This window comes from Loa loa (assembly GCF_000183805.2).
Source record: "Loa loa unplaced genomic scaffold supercont3.364, whole genome shotgun sequence".
Classification (NCBI taxonomy): domain Eukaryota; kingdom Metazoa; phylum Nematoda; class Chromadorea; order Rhabditida; family Onchocercidae; genus Loa; species Loa loa.
Genome location: NW_018108544.1, coordinates 48,914 through 64,536, shown reverse-complemented (window position 1 = coordinate 64,536; position 15,623 = coordinate 48,914). Strand labels below are relative to the sequence as shown.

Genomic DNA, 15,623 nt, shown 5'->3' with positions numbered 1-15,623 from the left:
AGTGTTCAAGAACTGCGCATAAATGCAAATTCATTTGAAAAAAATCATTAACACAGAACACATTGTGTATTAATGTGTGGAAAGGTTATGTCAGCAATTAGCTGGATGAAATAATACATAAATGGTAGAATTAATGAGTCAACAATAACAACGCAAAGCATACATTAGGTGTAAGAAAAGTGAAAGTTGAAGTAACGCAAAACAGAAATATTTACATGATAACGAGCAAAAAACCAATTCCTCAACAGACAACAGATATACTGGCTTGCTTTTGTTAAGTATACACAGATAACAAGAGAGAAATCCTGTAAACAAGCAAAACAATTTTGATTAAAATTTCTGGAACAAAAGAAAAACTCCTCGATTCACCCTAATAGTCAATCACCAGGAAAAAAAGAAAAAATCATGAATATAACACAAGATAAAAAATAAACATTTAACTGAGAACTACTCTCATGAAAGAGAGCCTAAATGAAAAAAGTGAATGCATGTGAACATGTACACGTACATTTTTACCATAAAGCTCTTCAGCATCGTAACAATTTAGTTTAAAGTATTTGTTGATTTCGATTCCACACAACCACCACAGTGTTTCTCGAAACGCGCAACTAGTGTTCGTACATATTGTGGCAGAACTAATAACCCTGAAATAATAAATTTTAGGATGCAGTATTACAGAATCAATTTTAATATTGTAGAAAGTTGCAAACTTGATGCAAAGGAGTAAAAAATTAGTTTTCAGAACATAAATTCATAAACGAAATCTTATGTAAAGCAACGTATATGGCATAGCTAGTCACAATTAGAAATACCATCTTTATTTAGATACAAAGCAAAAAGTCATACCAACAATTTTATGATCTTGAGGTGTTCTGACACGAATTATCTGCATCCGCTGTGATCGTTTGATTTCTCGAGTCGACATACCACCGGACAATACTTCTTCGACGATCGGCCATACCGAGAGCACCGAACCAGAAAGAACAAAGTAAGTCCGAGTCCGTCGTCCGGTTTCACAGTATACACCCATCGCTTCGTTCCGGCAACGGCCATGAAAATAATTATGCTGACAGGTCTTGTTTGAACCTGAAATTAACGAAGAAAATCATTAGACAAAGTTTCAACTGAATGAAATCGAAAGGACAACATTTGTGTCCAAATAAGCAATTCGGAAAGAAGCTTTCTGTAAGATTTGACTCGAAATTTTGACTTCGTGATGATACAAATCTATTGACCTTCAAACAGATCTTTCCAAACTTGTTCAGTTTCTTCCGGAGTAGCAAGATAAAAACGTTTTGTTAGCTCATCGATTGTTTCCAGTTTTGCACTTCGACCTGTGCTTGGTCGTGTTATGCAGAAAAGGCGCGCACCCGTATCCAAACGTTTCTTGCCGATACCATAAACAAGAGCTGCAGTCTTCTTCCCATTATTACCAACTGATGCCAGATAAAATCCATCCTGAAAGGTTACCTAAATTTTTATGAAAGAAGAACGGTATGATAATATTACGAATCGAATTGGCGTTAACAACTGATCTCCAATTTTTCAACAATGAAATTTCTATAAGTTGGGATGCACTTAAATTTACCTGATCTTCATGATGATCTTTCCAAATTGCATAAGCATCCTCCCAACTTACACCGCGTTCCACACCAATTTTGTGAATCTCGACTCGGAAAAATCCACTTTCATAGTGTCCCATGAATATACGAGTTTCCAATTTACGTGCTTCATCACCACCCATTCCAAGGTCTGAAACATCACTTCAGAATTGAATAAAATGCTTAGATAAGTAAGTACAACAATATGTGTCTTGATTCCAATCAAACACAGAGAAAAATGATAGCTTACCCATAATACCCATATCATATGTCCCATCATGCTTTGCCTGTGCAACCAATTCAGCAACGATATCGGAAAAGTACTGGAAAAGTGCGTTTTGTGCGTGCACTGGTAAGCCAAGAAGACGATTCAGAAATTTCGGTATGGTTGCAGATTCTTTTTCAATTGTATATACACCATTATCCAGTGACAGCAAACCAACACCTTCCATATAACACTGCATATCTGTAAATTCTTTCAGTAAATTTTGTAAAAAAAAAGCTCTGCAAAATCATTAAAATTCACCATCAAAAATACATTGCACCAAATCAAGTCACTTATTTACATTTTCAGCAGATCGGAGCAATAAGCACTTACCAGTGATGAAGTTTCCAGGCTTATAATCCTTCGGTGGTGGTATAAGCGGGGGGTCGAGCAATCCAGTAACCGTTCGCAATAATACATCTAAAGCCGCTCGACCATACCTCGTATCCAAATTAAACTGACTTAGATCACGTGATTCTGTTGCACGACGATCACCATGCGTTAACGCTCCGAGAGATTCCAACCGTTTCGCAACAATTGATGCAAACCTGTATAAAGCACGATCTAACAACTTACACATGACAATAAATTCAAAGAAAAGTTTTTATTGCTTTGTAACGTATACCAAAAAATGTAAGCATGGGAACCATCAAAGCATGTTTAACCATTAGTGAGAGAGTCGGTTTCATGCTCTGAGAAGTGAGAAAAGAAAAGCAATATAAACTATATCAACTTACCTTTTTTCACCAGCAAGTTCGGATATTAAGAATATATATTCCGGTGCACTCACTTGATTTGAACGATGTGTACGCCCTAAAACAGTATTTTATTTTTCCAAAACTTTTGCCGTCCAGGATGTATTTGCTGAGTCATAGAAAAAGATAAAAAAAAGAAAAAAGAAATTACCAAATTGTTGAATAGCTTTGTCCGCTGACCAAGGTAATTCCAACGTGATATGTACGCGACGTCGACGATTTGCAGCTCTTCGATCTGACTAAAAGTAAACTATTATTAGTTCATCCAAGACATTAAATCTTGAATATACAAATAGGATTCATTCCAAAAAACGGAAGAAAAGGAATAACACAAACTTGCAATGAGATACCGGAAGATGCTGCCTCTGAAATTACAGCAACTAATTTTTCGCCTTTCATAAATTTATCTTTTTCATCCATATTCATTAATTCAAGCGGCACATCTGCCCCCGCATGTCGAAGTTCATATTCAACATCTCCATCTTCACGGCATACAACACGACCTTTACGACCCGTCATCTATAAAAATAAATGCAAAATTGATAAATTTTTTTTTTCATTCAATAAATCATACTATCCCGCACTGAGAATCAAAATATGCAAATATTTTAAATTAGAATAAGAATAAACCTCAGCAACATAATCAGGACCACCCAATTCGTCGATCAACTGATCAAGTGTATTTGGTGGCAGTCGGGGACTTAGACGCTCTACAGCAGCTAGCAGCTCTGCTTTGATTAGTGAAGTTTCACCAAGCGTAAGATCCTCATCGCTTACCAGACGCGATGATGACATGAAAACATCGGCAGTACTACGCTGCAATGAATTGTATTTATTTATGCATAATCATTTTTTGCACTAATAAAACATAATTATCTCATACTTCTTATTATTAACATAAGGATTAACATTGATATATGACCGAATCAGCACTATTAGTTTCGACTGCATAAAAAAATTAATCAATGACATGGCAAATTTGTTTAAAAAACTCGTAGTATCGTATGCCACATTAATCCCATTTAATTCATCCGCTGATTATGTCCACTCAACCCACTCGCTAGTTAGTTATCCGTATCCAGTAACGATAAAAAAAATTAAGATAAAAATTATTCGTAAATTTCTTCGTAAAAAAAAATTTCACGTCATACCCTATATCTCCAAAAGAGAAACTTACCATTGCTGTAGAATCGATCTTACTAGTCGTGGATTTCTTCTGCTTTTTTTTCAACTTCTTTTTCTTAATTTTTTTTTCTTCGGTGAGTCCGAGATAACTTGCTGCTTTGCTGCCCATGGATCTTCTGGAAATATAATAGGACTTGTTTTTTTACTTCTCATATTCGCTGAAAATTATTAATTTCTGAAAGAAGATTCTCAAAATTATACCTCTAGCCAAATCACAAGTAAATGGATTCAATTCCTCCTCATCACTTTTTTCTTTTTCCTTTTCACTGCCACTTTTTCCTTCAGCTGATTCCTCATCTGAACTTTTTGCCTCATCCAATAATCTTTGCAACCAGGTATCTTCGTCACCTTGGATGGCTCCATTTGATGCTAAATTAGAGGAATAAATAATGAGGAAAGAAAAATAATATGGAAATGTAGCTTCAACATTACAGAATCTTTTTTACTCGAAACAACTTTCGCTATTTATTTTGGCATATACAGATTCATTTTTTTCAGTTATTATTTTATGATTATCCTATCCATTAATGTGGACATAAAAGGTGGTCTTATTCGTCACAAACAATCATATTGAGTGACAAAATAAAAAAAACTCGAGTTAAAAATTATATAATTTTCAGCTTCTTTTCCTATCTCATTGGTTTCGTGAAATCTGGCACAAATCTCATTACACAAATGTGATTTGTGGGGTTTTCGGTACCTCATTACCAGCAACCAGAAAAATGAACCAGAAAAAATGCATGTAATCTATTTTGTATTTCAATATGTTGTGCTCCGTATACAGCACAGCATACTGAAATACAAAAAATCGAGATTTGGCGCTCTATATAGTCCATTATTTTCCCTCAAAGAGCATTCAATACCATAGTGATGATAATACTTGTATTAGTTCTGCAATCTAATTCTGCACAAGATATTTTTTAATTTCTAGAATTAAATTTATTCAAAAACAATTATTCTGCCTCTTCAATGTCGCTGGCCATTGAGACTAATTCCCAATTCGATCTCTAATGACTTGACTTGTAATTCAAGCTGTCATTATACAAGTACCAATCACAATACTGCTCTAAATCAATTCGGAAAAAAAAGACGTACGCTCTCCCTCTTCACTAGATGATTCTTCTTCCTTTTCCGTTGATAGCGAACTATCTTCTAGAGCTGATGATTCGGTACCATCCGAATCAGCCTGTTCTTCCTCATCTGTTTGTTCTGCGGAACTTTGTTTCATTCGTTTTGCAGGTAAACCAAAGGCTGATAAATTCACAGATCCCAATTTTTCCACTGAAACAGGCGAAAAATATGAATGTCTTTTATATTTCTTGTTACTTTTTATCAATATATATATAAACAAAAGTTTGAAATCACTTAACGCAAATTGGAATTATTCAACACAGCTTTTTTCTTGATCATGGTGATATGTGATGGCAGTGACTTAAAATACGACTTTTTGGTTAAATATGATACGACTATTGATTTAATTAGGAACTCTGTAAGGTAGCAATAACACGGAGGATAGTCATCAGTAGTCGCACACAATTTTCATTTTACAACACATAATACTCTATTATGCGCACATTTGCGTTTAGCTGGGCGGTCTAATTCATTGCACAATTTGTCGAAATTGGTATATACATCCATTGAAGAATTCGCATTTTCCGTTGGGAAATGTTTTTCTATAAGCCTCGCCAACACCGCTCTAAATTACCATTCTTCATAAAATTTTCAGTTACTTATGCATGACCATGTACGAACAAAGTCATACTTATGAACATCAATTTTAGTCAATTCGACCTTGATTATGTCACGCCTTACTGAGCACTTTTACCAAATTTCGTTCAAGACAAACTTGGCAGTAGATACGAAATCCGTCAATTCGCCACCAGCATCGTCAAGTGCTTCCAGTGTTTTCGATTCACCGGTAGTTTGTAAACCAATCACAACGCATTTATTGGCTTTTATTGCATCACGCACTATCTTGACACATGATTTTACCTAAATAAAGTTTGGATGTTTTTATTTGTACACTTTTAATTTCATTGTCTTCTCCCATTTCAAAAAAAATTTTTAATGCCACTGAACGTTTATTTTTATCAAATGGTACAGGTGAATATCCTGTTATTCAATTAATTTATACAGTAAGGAAATGATTCGAATTTTTTTTCAACTGCAAAAACTATAACGAATATGTCTTCCTAATGTACCTTTGCACCAATACATATATATTTGAAAAATCTTTGATGTGCCGCCCAAAACTGTCCCCAAATTAGTTTTATCTGCGCTCGACCAACACAGTGACGAGAAAGAGCAGCCTGCAAAAAACTTTTTCATTACTTTAAATAATAGAAAATCATACCCAATTTATACTTTCAAAAGTACATAACACCGTCAATATTGTTTACTCTCCAATTTATTGTTTATAATGCTAGTGGGACCTAAACAGCATGATTTAGAATGTCACTCATATCATTTATTTTACTTTTATCCTCTACTAATCAAACGAACATGCATCAAAGTATATGGACCTGAAATTGTCTTCGACATTCAAGCCATATTTTAACCGATGCATCATATACTTCGATGAAATCTGCCGACAACGGCACTTCTTCAACCCGAAAGCTAACACCGCGAAAAGAAAGCTGTCGCGCCAGATAAAGGCCACGCTGCTAAAAATTTTTGACCAACTTTTAATAAATCTAAAAACTGGACTGGAAAATTCGTCACCAATAAAAGTTGCGAAGGAACACTGGTTAAATGTGCTAAAACAGAAACCTTCATATCCATTGCAACTACTTCCATAGCTCCAACGCCTCGTTTTTCGACAGCATTAATGAAATCACTGAATTCTCGAAATGCTTGTCCCTGTCCCCACAACCCTATACGTGTCATATATGCCATGTTTCGAGGCTCTAAAAACAGTAATTCCATAAAACATCTTAAATTCATACAAACATTCCATAGTTGATTTAACTGGTGGGAGATCGTAGTTTCATGAAAATGAATCAGCATTGGCTATATAGTCAAAACTGACGTATATCCGAATTAGTGGTACAATTTATACCTGTTGCACCAGTAGCTGAAGCATAAACAATTCGGGCATTTGGTAAGGCTTTCTGCAGTTCCATAACACTTCTACCTGTTTTCGTCGGTTTCGAACCAGATGTTGGAACCAAATTCTTGGCACGATGGCATTCATCAAGCACGATAACACCGTCGTAATCCTACAACCAGAACAATAAAGGAGGAGTACATAATTTCTCCTTCCAATCTTTCCCCAACAATTTTATAAGCCTAGCAGATTGTGATCTTTTAAAACTGAAGTTATCAATGACTTAAATATGAAGAAACTAGGCAAAGAATTGAAATTTTCTGATATAGTAAGTATAAAAAAATGATGGAAATACAATAACTGTCTGAGAAATTCTATTTGTAAATAGGAAGAAACATAATGAAAGCCGCAAACATGGCAAATATATCGGGACTGTAAAGTACAGTTAACATCCTAAAACCAACAAATAGGTGAAAGAGAACTATGATACTATGAGCTTTCTTAGTGCGGGGTATTACATGGCCTAGTGCAAAAACTATTACTACCAAAAATGCTTTATATTATGCGATCAAATAATGCTCTACAGTCCCGATATATTTGCACCAGAACTATTGGAGCAACTTTTGTAGCACAATATAGCTTAAAATGAAATATTAAAAACGTAGATGAAATGTTTCAGTATTAGACATTCCAATTTATGTTTGAGTCTGACTGAGCCGCAGTGATAAACGCAATGTCTAAACAAATTCAGACACCCATGAACATTAGAATGAAACTAAAGACTAACCTGACCAAACCACTGGATTAGTTGTTTAAGCCTTGTTCGGTATTTACCTTTTGATGAACGACATTCACCAATGAGTGATGAATACGTTGCAAAAATGCAACCTTTCTTGACATCATTTTCCTTTCCACCAATTTTGGAGTACTTGAATTTATTTAATGCGTAAACCTAAAAGCATGAATGTAGTGCCATATCCAACAAAACAAAGCCAGAATATTTATTGATTAATATATAGCATAATATATATGCCAAAATTTTAACCATTAGTTCAGGAAATGAAAGGACAATCCAAGCATAAACCTTGATGTTTTTAGCACCGATATCTCTCAAATCACGTTCGGCATCGTATCGTAAATCAGCCGAAACACTGAGCCTACAAAAACATCATTTTCAAATCAGAAAAATCAGAAATCCTTCTTTTCTTTAGCTGACACATTTGATACAGATAAACGGTCGAATAACAATGTGATAAAATCCGAAATGCAAACAAGAGCCGAAAACTTACAAATTCCATCACTATTTAATTTAGAAAACAATTAGTTTCTAAATAAAAATAAGGAAATCCTACCAAATAGATCGTTTGCGTCCTAAGAGGTAATTTTCAAAGATGATGCAAGCAATCGTTCTTCCTTTACCCACACCAGCTCCATCACCTACAAAATCGACACAGAATTATGTAATGCAATACTCAGTGGAGCAGATATTAGAAAAGATAATATTACTATTGACACAAATAAATAAATAAGGACAAAACAAAACACTACTACTGAGGTTAAATTATTAAAAACAAAAGAAAAAGAAACTGAAAAAGTATCAAAAATGAAACAAGTCGATAAAGTGCTGAAACAAGCCGCTGAAAAGATGGTGGATTCCGAAGACCTACTCAAAACATGAAAAAACCAGTATACTTGTATCTGACAGAATCCAACTTATAGGAGAATTTCAGCTTGACAACATGACACGAAAAAACAGAAATAAAAAAAAAAAGAAGCAGGACAGTGAGAAGGAATAATGCAAACAGGAAATCGAGGGTGAGACAACCATTTAATTAAAAATAACTGGATCTAACCAATCAAATAGCCAACACGTTCATTCGACGGAAGACGCATCTCATGCGCTTGACAAGCATATACTACTGCTTCTAGTTGTACTGCTGAAATCGCACCTGTATCGATGATCTGAAAAACAACAACCTTAAATGCATAGAATAAACAGGAAGTGCTAAAGAAAACGAAACTGAAATATTCGAATTTGAAAGGCTGAGTTGATTCTACCTTTTTCAGAAAAAATTTTACATTTGATTTGAATGTTTAGAGGAACGAGACGATAAATTACAAGAGAAGAATTTGAAGGATATGAGATTGCATTTGATTCGAATCTTTAGAAGAATGAGAAGATAAATTACAAGAGAAGAAACTTTTTACGAAACTTGTATTGGATATCATATCTTTCGGAAGTCAAAAGAAGCAACAAATCAGACCTCTTCCGGAATAGTCAAATTATAGCGTATATCTGGTGGCGCAACACTGCTCAAAGATGCAGTTTCGATAACACTATCCGGATGTGATAAACCGGAACGAAGCTTCGTTGGACGGTAATCTGCATATGTTTCTGCGTAACCCAAATTCTCCTCCTAAAAGTTACTGAAGAAAATTATTTCGGTCTATAGAAGCCAAAGTTCAACTCCTAATAACTGCAATTTGTCATCCATTCAGTCTTCTGATGAAAGTTGAAAGTTACATGAGTTTTTAAACAAGATTCACGATGTAGTCACAGTACTATTCAACTAACATTTCGCTTAAGAATCAATATGTCTAATTATTCCTAGCAAACATTTTACAACAAAAAAAAAGAAAAACCAACAAGTAAGGTATGGTTTCAACTTAGTTTCTTCAAAATACATGATCGGAATGATGAAATATGGCTTTGATCACTATTATGGTCTCTGCGATAAAACCAAGCAATAATTTCAAATTTTCATAACAAATCCGTAAATTTTCAAAATTCGGAGAATATAAGAACAAAAGTTTCGAGACAAAAAAAGAATTGTGATATGATAACAAAATAAAAACTAAACCTCATCATCAATATCCTGATCATTTTGATTAATACGGTACTGCATGGCTGTTTCCATTTCATTCCTCACGGATGACTTCCTTTCTTTCTGTTCCAGCACATGATTCAAGAGTTTACGTTCATTAGTGCGTGAGTTATCAAAGAACACTTCATCTTTCGATGTCCCGCTACCACCTGCAGTCCTTCCACGGCATTCATCAGCATGTGATGGCTTTTGCTCAGTTACCCGAATACGTCGCAAAACTTCACCCACAGGTAGCCTTGGTTCAATCGAATTTCCAAGCACACGTATCCGACTGGTTGCATCGAATTGTCGTTTTTCATTATTACAATTATTTTTTGATGCATCGGATGCATTAGGTTTCATAGTAGCAATAGAACCAGCTAAATGGCTTCGAGCCCTCTGTAGATTTGGTACCACACGGGTTGTTGCTGCAGTGGGACGAGAACCTTGCACAGTCACTGGAGATGTTCGGCGTAAAACTGAATTCCGTATAATCCTTGGTTGTGTGTTTGATGCAGATATGCTGTTTGGTCGTAATGCCGCTGAAGGCAAATACTGATGCCCCGTTTCTTGCAAAACGTTCACTGGATCTCTTTCAATGCATCCCGATGGTGTACTGCTTCTGTAAAAAACAAAGGAATGAAAAGAATCGTTTCCCAAGTACACATTTTGATAATTCAGTGTTTGGTCTAAACCTCCAACTTATGCGTCTTTCTCGAAAAAAAAAGGGGACTGAATAAGGTTCTCAACCTGAAGCAAAACTTTGGATTTCCGTAACCATTTTTTACATGGAGAAATTGTTTACCGTTGCAAGAATACAGGAGTTGATCGATCTGATCGGAAAACTGGGCGAATTATGCGACTACCACGTAGAGCAAATGTTCCATTACCATTTCGGCTCAAGACTGTACGCGTAGGTGCAATACGCCGTGGTATAATGTCCCAGTTACGTTGACGAACGTAAATCACACCTATGCAAAGAAACTGGTGAATCAGTGTAATAGAATAGTGCTGCAAACAATTGAGTATATTAAAGAGCAGTGAAATTTCAGTGTGTTTTATTCCCCTTTCAACTTTAAATGAAATCTGAACCATTTTTGGGACGTTGCTGCATGACTACCACGCGACGTGGTAAGTTCCAAGACGCACCACCCATGCACGATGCTCCCCCGATAATTTCAACATCATTGTCATCGCTAATTTCACTGACGGCTCGACGCATTTCATGTGATACTTTTACTGTCGGTCGCGCTGTTCCTACGTTCCTGACTGGCTGAAAAATACTTAGAACTTGAAACTATGTACTATACCTTTTAACTTTAACACAAAACAACTCTAGAAATAAGATTTGGTTACCTAAAGTTATAACGACATAAAAATCACTTTATGCTCAAAATAATTGAAAAAATATATCAGTTCACCGTCACATTGTTTGGCTGCAATCGCTGCTGTGTTGATGTAACTGGGCGTCGTAAACGGAACACGTTGCTTCCACCATCCGGTAACTTGCCGGTACTTCCAGGTTGTGATAAAATTGTCCGTTTAACATTGCCAAAACTCATATCACTCGGTAATTCAACCGTTCCAATGACTTCAACCAACTGTTGTTGGATGGCTGCTGGGGATGCATTTTCGGTGATGCTATTTGAGGGATCATCAACACACGGCGTATCCGACCGAGAGTTGCTTCCAGAATCGGTATGTGAACATGAAGGTAGAGTTAAACAACCATCACTTAATATTTCTATATGTTGTTTCCTATCTTTTGATTCGGCTTTTCCTTTTTCAGATGAAAATTCCGCCAAAGAATTCGCTTGATCATCGGTATGAACTTGCCGAATTGACACATCATTTCCGGATGTCTTTTCCACTTCCTCACCAGTGATTTCCGGTGCCAACAAAAATTCTTCTAAACCAGCTTCACATATCGCTGCAGTTAGCAAATCATCCATTCGTATGTGAACCCTATAAATAAAATCGAATCTTAAAATCCTTTAGAAATATTTAAAAAATTTTGAATACGAAGCGAATATTGTAAATACGATGACAGAACTCAAGTTAGGCGAAAGAGAACCAACTCTTAGCATGTTTTAATTACACCTAACGCCATAATTACATATAACGCTACGCGTCATACGTTATCAGCACCTGAGACGCGTGTTATAAGTTTAACAAATAAGTGAGGCACTACTAATTTTCACGACATGCTAAAGCAATAAACGTATGTCTAGCAGTTGTTTGTGTCGTCCTCATTCTGTTCTGCAGGCTTATGATATGTCATCAACGCCTAACATGTATTGTTACATGGTCACTTATCCGTCTAACACGTGCGATACTTTCGCCTAATGCATGCATAATAATCTATTGATTCCTACGGAATGCTAGAATAAGTCAAGAGTAACTCATAGTCCGACAATTAGCTTTAATAAATTATTAAAATTGCAAATTTTTTCGATACGAGACAAACAAATCTGACACAGCAGAATAAAACCTGATGGAAACAACAATGAATTACTTCAATTAAACTAGTGTTCGTTCAAAAAAAAAAAGAAAAAAGAAAAGAAAGGAATGTTAGAATACGTCAAGGATAAGTGAAAGTACGACAACTTTCAATTCCAGATTCGAATTTCATTTCAATCTACACCATTAAATCAGGATGGATATATTTCTCTCTCCGCTTTTTGCTGTTCACCATTGGACCAAGGACAATAAATGAAGCTTAAATTAAAAAGAAAAAGAAAAAAGAAAAAAAAATGCTGAATTTAGATGAAGTACGTGAAACGTATGTATAATCATGCGTCGTCTAGCTATATGTTAGCTTATTATTATTAAAGAACACATATTCAAGATTGCTTCAAAGCAAACACAGACAGACATATACACGTACGGACACACGCACACAGAGACATACAGACACACACACTTATATACAATAACACCGTACGTTGGTAAAGCCATGAGGACCGGAGGACAGTTCCCTCATTTTCATCACTGGGAGAATGACTATTAGAATGAGCAGTTCGGCTTTTGTCAATCGATAATCGTTCATTCAGATATGCACTCTCTTTTTTAGCAGTTCATTCCTACATTGTGAGGATTCTTTTTCTTTGATATGCAAATTAGCGCGCTAATTTCCAGAAGGAAAAAAGAAAAAAAAAGACTCCAAACTGTCAAAAAAAAAGTATACGTAAGAAAAACAAGAAATTGGCATTTTTTTCGTATATAAATTTCATTTAAATACAATCTTTATTCTTCACATTATTCTCATTTTCTCCTTCTTTTATATTACCACTACGTTTAACTCCAAAATACGGTTCGGTCGATAACGAATTTTACCAATTCATTCGTTGCACGTATATCGGAAAGAAAAAAAAAGTAAAACATATGTTTATACTAGATGCATACAACAAAATGATATTAAAAAGTACAGACTATTTAGTAAATAGTTACGAGAAAAAAACCTTTTCTTTTATTTGACCTGAAAAAAAAAAAGTTAAACACTTTAACTTTAGTCATCAATTTTGTCAATCCTTTTAGCATTTTAAATCTATCATTTGAATCCTATAATTGAACATACGTATACACAAAGAACTGTTTGACATTGAAACTCTTGCTGATCAATGATCGCTGAGGTCAAATCTCCTTGACGTAAATTACGTTTATAGTTATTTGTCGATCAGTCATAGCGCTTCAAAACCCCTTTTGCTATATTTGTTTACATCAATTTTTCATCTCTTTCAGTCTCTCTCTTTTCAATACTATCCCTTCAATGAATAGAATTTTTTACAATGAAAGATAATACAATCGATGAGCCTTCGATCTCCACCATTCTTTGAATCAATTCTTACACTAAAATTATCCCATTTTCTCAACTTTTTTTTCCATCAACTTGAACAGTTGTTAGATAACACTGTGAAATTAGGCATGTTCAACTAATTTTCGACCCGATCGTGCGTCATTTCCCCACTTTCATCCTCTTTCAATATTTTTTACGTGTACTTCCCGAATTTACGTGACATTCGCCAGCGTCGTCCATTTCCTTCCTCTTTCACACGCAAATAAATTAGCAATGCATCACCTACATTTTACAGACTGCCTAACTGCAATTTGGCGACTTGCCAGCAGAGATCATGTCGCGTCAAAAACCATTCAGTACGACTCGTTGCTAATAGACCGCTGCAACAACCAGCCGCGAGAGCCAACATCAGACGCAGCAACGAGATGAACGGCGATAGAAGACTCGCTCGGGTAGTATCACTCCGCGTTGCCTTTTATACTGGACTGTCGCGTATGCTGCATCGCGACGCACCGCCCCATCAATGCTGCAGAACTGCGTCTTGGCTGCTCGCCAAGTTGCAGCAGCGCAATGAATTGGAATTGGATAAATGTAACATGTCTCTGTGATTTGTATCTTCTTGATGTGGAGTGATTTTTTATGTCACGCGATAGCACTGTCGCTCAACTGCACCACACACTGCTACAGTACGACACGCATGTGACAGTTGGCCACGTGTTGCTATTACACTAGCAATCCCTTAATTAATTGATAGCCTTTTCTAGGATGTGTCTCCTCTATCTGTTTCTCATTTCATAAATGTATATGTCTGTCTGCCATCTTCAAGATGTATGTATATGTCTGTCCATCATCTTCAATATGTGTGTGCAATACATCTGTCCATTTGTCTGTCCACCACTTTAATTTTGATGAATTCGGTCTCTGTATGTGTCTATCGTCCAGTCTGTCTCTTCGTCTGTCGTTATGGAACTGTGTGTGTATGATCTTTCTGTTCGTTTAATTTCTACAATTTTTCCCAATTTCTTGCCCAATGGATTGCATTATATGTGTTTGCCTATGTCTGCCTCTTTGTCTATCTATCATTTTCACTCACTCTCCCTTATACTTCTTTGTGGTACCTATTTCTGTTGGGTGAAAAGGTCAGAATACTATGTTCTAAGAGGTCAGCGGATGCATAATTTAGTAGGAAAAAAAAATCTAGGGACCATCTAGGGATCTTCCCTCATACAAGCATTCTTTTAAAAAATACCGATGATTAGGGATATCCCGGAGGAAGGAAAGAGGGGAATTCTTGATGATTGAATCCAATGTTATCATTCAATGAAATCGGGAGTTAGTGTAAGGAAGAATTTTATTGATAACTATGAAACGTTTTTAATTTAGCTCTTCCTGTAATCAATCACGCAACATACGTATGATAGATGTAGATGAGCAGCGGTTAAGACGTGATCTCGTTGATCATGTTTTCATGAATTATTGTAACGACACGTATGCATGGATAATGATCTTGACGCACAATCAGTAATTTTCTTCCTTTCATTCTTCGTTCATTACTGATTTTCATTCTTTGTGTAGGACGAAAAAAAAAAAACAAACCAATATTATCGAAATAAATTTTCCATCAAAAATTTTCATTCCAGTTATTATTTTCTCTTTGCTTAGCCATATTTGACCATCGTATGAGATGATGTTACGATAATGTAACAGCTAAAGGCTGGTCATTTGTTATCAGGATATTCCCAAAATTAGGAGTTTGTTGCTGATTATCGATGAAAGATTTTTAGTTTTTGGATGTGTGCACACACACACACACACACAGCACACACATACACCCACACACACACACACCTACTCAGATAAACCGCGCACCCACAATTAAATTGTTATATGAAAATATATGCCCATTAACCTTTACAAACATTAACTGTTTTGTCCTTTGTTTACAGAAGAAAAAAAAAACAATTCTAAGCTAATTTTAGACCATAATTAGAAATTTAGAATTTAGTAACTTATTAATTGAAAGTGATGAATGTTATAATAAACCTAAGGAATAGGTAGCATGGGCTTAATTATTTCATTTCGCACTAATCAAACCATCAAACCTTTCATTG

The 15,623-nt window shown here is 35.6% G+C and overlaps 2 protein-coding genes across 2 annotated transcripts; one reads left to right on the top strand and one right to left on the bottom strand.

The window, feature by feature from the left end:
- Positions 1-543: 543 nt before the first annotated feature.
- Positions 544-11,689, bottom strand: LOAG_07043 (hypothetical protein; the record flags this gene model as incomplete). The annotated part of the gene is made up of 28 exons (XM_020447327.1): positions 11,138-11,689; positions 10,809-10,989; positions 10,522-10,687; positions 9,714-10,338; positions 9,117-9,269; positions 8,706-8,814; positions 8,205-8,289; positions 7,937-8,009; positions 7,640-7,804; positions 6,865-7,024; positions 6,576-6,712; positions 6,329-6,469; positions 6,008-6,115; positions 5,653-5,798; positions 5,381-5,502; positions 4,902-5,087; positions 4,008-4,175; positions 3,799-3,899; positions 3,252-3,437; positions 2,958-3,140; positions 2,773-2,860; positions 2,604-2,679; positions 2,200-2,414; positions 1,852-2,067; positions 1,589-1,752; positions 1,236-1,458; positions 847-1,086; positions 544-644 (listed from the first exon to the last, which is right to left on the bottom strand). Exons 1-28 carry the CDS (start codon positions 11,666-11,668, stop codon positions 544-546), a joined length of 5,049 nt encoding a protein of 1,682 aa, XP_020302430.1. The 5' UTR covers positions 11,669-11,689.
- Positions 11,690-13,834: 2,145 nt separating this feature from the next.
- Positions 13,835-14,120, top strand: LOAG_07042 (hypothetical protein; the record flags this gene model as incomplete). Its single annotated transcript, XM_003142576.2, has 1 exon — positions 13,835-14,120. The coding sequence occupies exon 1, from the start codon at positions 13,938-13,940 to the stop codon at positions 14,118-14,120; it is 183 nt and encodes a 60-aa protein (XP_003142624.2). The 5' UTR covers positions 13,835-13,937.
- Between the last annotated feature and the right edge of the window lie 1,503 nt (positions 14,121-15,623).